We start from the raw sequence: 4,379 nt of genomic DNA, 5'->3' as shown, positions 1-4,379 counted from the left end.
CTGACAAGAACAATATGTTATAACAAAACCTGAACGTCAAATTTTTGATAGTATACACAAAGTTTTACTCAAGATATTTCATAAGAAAAAGGAAAACAATGAAAATCTTGTTTTAATAATTACATCGTGATGAAGAAATTTGCAAGTATTTTAAAATTCATAATGAAAGAAAATTCTTTCTTTTCTCTCTCTCTCTCTCTCTCTCTCTCTCTCTGGATATATGTGTGATGTGTTCTGCATATATTTCAAGAGAGTTTTCTTGGCGACCTTTGTAAGATAAGACTGCTACGTTAAAAAAAATACTCGTATTAATCTTTACTGTAAAAATAATTGTGATTGTTAAATTATTTAGTAATAAAAATTAAAAATGGAATTTCAACAATATTTATTGAGTTGATTAAAATGAATTCTACATCAAACAACCAATCAGGATTTGGTATACAGAGTCGATGATTGGGGCAGTAAGCCCTGATTACATTGGTTAGAGGTACAGCAGAAGTGACACGTGTAATCTCCGCTGACTGGCACGTGACCATAGTTAGTACAGTGGTCCTGGTCGGAAGTCTGAAGTAACCACTGGTTCCGGCATACAGTCTCGTTCACGCATCTGCTCCAAAGGAAAGATATCCACAAAGTGATAAGCATTAGATCTTCTAACATATATAATGACAAGGGGAACACAGCGGGTGTGACCGATGAACAGGGGATGCTTGCTCCTCCAAGGCACTGATCCCACCACTGGATTTACGAGGTGTCTCTGTTTTTTTATGACTGCTCGTTATATTCAGTTTTTATATATTGATGTTTCATCTATTGGATATTTGTCGCATCATAGACATGTTGCTTGTTTTGTTCTTTCGGTCTTATTAGAAATCTTTATTTTTACAATAGTTATGATCAAAATAAGCATTCAATCAACTATACATTTTGCCACCCTCAACAAGGCCGTAAATTATGTATTATACTAAAGTACTTTCTAAAGTGTTTATAAACATATCTTTATAATTAAAACGGACAACATACAAACATAATTTTGTCACCTTTTGAAGACCTTTGTGTTGGAATAGCTCTGCACTATGTCCGTCATGCAGTAATTTTTGTTGCCTGAACAGGAGACTGTGGGCCCAATGTTAAAACTAAGAGTATCACAAGGAATATCTTTGTTATAGTCCCCGCACACCTGGCATTGAATAGCCGCTGTAAAAATAATACTTTAAAGTAAATATCAGTCCTAAAGGAAGTATTATTGCATGAAATAAACAAATTACCTTTGACTGTAAATGTACGTATTATTTTTTAAACCATAATTATTCCATAACATAACTACACTTTTGAATTATTTGACGTTACTCACGTCGAGGGGTAGTTGTCACAGGTGGCTTATTTTCTTCTACAGAATAAAATAGTTAACTCATTGGACAAGTAAAATTGATGCAAAGCATCAAATCTGCCGCAAACAAAATTAAGCATTTCAAAAAGTACTTTTCACAATTTTAAAAGCATTCGTGAAAAGAAAGCACAAGATATTAAAAGCTGAAATAGTGATCATTTTTACTCCAGACTGTCTTCAAAGCAACATAAATGAATGATTTTTAAAAAGAAATAAATGAATAAAACTTTTAGTTCATTTGCTCATCAAATGGATTCATCGAAGTAATAAAATCAATGATAAATGATAAGAATTTATTGTTATCAAAATAAAGATGTAAGCCTCTGAAGATGCACCACGTGTTGATACCCTGGATCTTAGTCACTTGATAATGCCCATGCATGGTTTCTGCAGAGAAGCCTTCGCAAAATTTACGGAAAAAATTATCCTTGTATCATTCGCAGCTGTAGCATATTCAAAACATTTTTTACTACTTGAACAACTTTTGAATTTTTATTCACCATGCACTTTCGAATTATTTTTACGTTACTCACGTCGAGGGGTAGTTGTCACAGGTGGCTTATATTCTTCTACAGAATAAAATAATAAAGTCACTGGATAAAAAGAATCATAAAATACCGAGATACACTGCTGAATTCATACTTGAAAAGTGAAGCTCAACATGAAAATAATCGAAATCATTCTATCAAAATGAAGCAGTGACATAAATATATTTAAGAACTATTTCTATGGGAAATACCTGTACAGAGGTTACAAGTTGACCTACACTGCAGGAAAGCAATATCGTAATTGTATCTTTGTTCTGACATTGCATGGCACACACCGTACCCTTTTAAAGTGTCACAATTTGTTATCCTATCGGAGCAGTTACTTGGAGGACCTAAAACAAAGTTACAGTAATTTTATTTTTAGAATTGCACTTCAAAAAGTTCATTTTAAAAATTATGAAATAAAAATCAAGATTGTTTTTTTTTTAATCTTCTTCTAGACTTTTAAAAGCCCTTTGCATTGCACTGTAAAGGGTTACACGAAGGATTTACTTTTTAGATGAGTGACTTTTTTTTCTACAGCAAAGGCCAAATGCTAAAATCAAATCAATATTTGAATGAAATAAAAAAGAATCATACGACGAAGTAATTTAAAAATCTAAAACATATAACATAAACATACTTAGTATACTGAATGGAAAAAGAAACGCATAATAGCATAATAGCGAAAAATATTTAACAATTTGGCAGAAAATTATAATAATTGGTCAGATGTGTGTTTTGGTTACTGTGCACTAAAATCGATGGTCAAAATTACTCAACCATGTAATGTATGGTGTCACGCAGGGGAAGTAATAAAATGCCAAATACACGTGCATGTTGATGAGGACAATTTTGTGATCACATTTTGTAGTACCAAGAGATGCAGTAGAGTTATAGACATCGTTTTCCGATATTTGCAGTCAGTATAAATTTCATGCAATCATGGTATGGATGACGGAAGTTACATTGGGTCTAGTAATTGAGTTGCATAAGTGAATAAAAAGGCAACAACATGTTGCTGTGCAGTTTGTTTTTAACTTTTCAACCAAAAAAGTTTTTTCGGTTGTCAGAGAGTAATTTTAAAAGGTTTCCAACCAACCCTGAGGGTGACGTTGGCACGTAACAACGTCACATTAAGATAGGGCTTTTCATCATGCTACCTCGGTTATTGTCAAGTCATTATCACTGAAACCGATATTTTTACGGCAGGCAATCCTACTCATATTTTCACACTAATACTGACAGAAACTCTCTGCTCTATTTTGGTACTCAAGCTTGGCAACTTTACGTCGATTTTACTCTCACACGCGCACGTACGCGCCGTATACGTATTGTTTTTAGCATGTTCACGCTGAGAAAATGTAGCCAGTATTTGTCGATACTTCCATTCACGTGTACCAAATCAGCTAGATTCTGTAAATTCTATCCTTAATCGAAAATTCGTGGGATTCATTGGGCGGGGGATTTGTTAGCTTTGGATTAATACAGCTACTCTCAACCATTAAGACTATCGTCAGAAGGCTTGAATGATAATCCTTGAGAAAGATAAATGCTCTGGTGAACTCAATGCACAAGAAAATCAAGGCTGTTACTGATGCCAACGGAGATGATAATTTTTATTTTAATTTTGGAGGGACCCACATACCAATTTCAATAACTCGGGAAATTTTGTCAAAATCACACAAGATTTCGGTTTCTTGTTGTTTAATGTTGAATTAAAATGTTTGATAACAATACTGGAAAACATATTGGAAATAAAAGTTTTAATTTTATTCTAAAGTTTATTATGCGTTTCTTTTTCCTTTCAGTATATTTTGCAGTCATAAAAATGAAATAGAAGACAACTATAATTATTAGTAATACGTTCGACTTATGTCAATTAAAATCCTGCAGTTACCAATTGAAAATGAAATAGTTGTCGCAGAAGAAACAAATCCAGTTGTTCCTCTGGGGGTCAGAGGAGTTATAGCTTCTGAAGAATTTGCTCTTAAGGACAAGGGAGAATATGTACTGCTTGAGGAAAGGGATTGTTGTGGTGGTCGTAGTGTAGGAAGGTGAAGTTGAAAAGGAAATTGTTGTTGGCGTGGCTACACTAGTGTGCTTAAATGTGATTGGATTAGAAGTGTTGAACTTAGTATGCCCTGGGAATCCTGTCGTCGTTGGCAACGTGGTTGATGATCGAAAGGTTTGAAAATACTGTTCATACGCCCCAACTGTAACAATATTTAATATAAAAAAGTATGACAAAACTAGAGGTACTGTGAGCAATGAGCTCACTAAATGATACCCCCTGTCTTCCATATGAATAAAATAGCAGTGTCCATGTTTTGCTGTTGGAAACCCAAAAAATGTGTCGGATCAAAAAGTAAAGTAGGAGATGCATAATGGCATTATGTAATAAAGATTGTTTGAAAGTTTCATCAAATGTCATTCAGTGGTATGAGAGGAGTTGTGGATAA

At 33.8% G+C, this 4,379-nt stretch overlaps 1 protein-coding gene across 1 annotated transcript; it reads right to left on the bottom strand.

Annotated features, from left to right (window-relative positions):
• Positions 1-358: 358 nt before the first annotated feature.
• LOC134269918 (uncharacterized) lies at positions 359-3,931 on the bottom strand. The gene is made up of 5 exons (XM_062752098.1): positions 3,818-3,931; positions 2,130-2,270; positions 1,924-1,959; positions 1,041-1,197; positions 359-607 (listed from the first exon to the last, which is right to left on the bottom strand). Exons 2-5 carry the CDS (start codon positions 2,197-2,199, stop codon positions 427-429), a joined length of 444 nt encoding a protein of 147 aa, XP_062608082.1. The 5' UTR covers positions 2,200-2,270; positions 3,818-3,931; the 3' UTR covers positions 359-426.
• Between the last annotated feature and the right edge of the window lie 448 nt (positions 3,932-4,379).

Source organism: Saccostrea cucullata, unplaced genomic scaffold (genome assembly GCF_032062105.1).
Source record: "Saccostrea cucullata isolate Sc308-1 unplaced genomic scaffold, CSIRO_AGI_Scuc_v1 ctg5532, whole genome shotgun sequence".
Taxonomy (NCBI): Eukaryota; Metazoa; Mollusca; class Bivalvia; order Ostreida; family Ostreidae; genus Saccostrea; species Saccostrea cuccullata.
The sequence above is the reverse complement of the archived record's forward strand: the minus strand, read 5'-3'. Positions and strand labels throughout refer to the sequence as shown.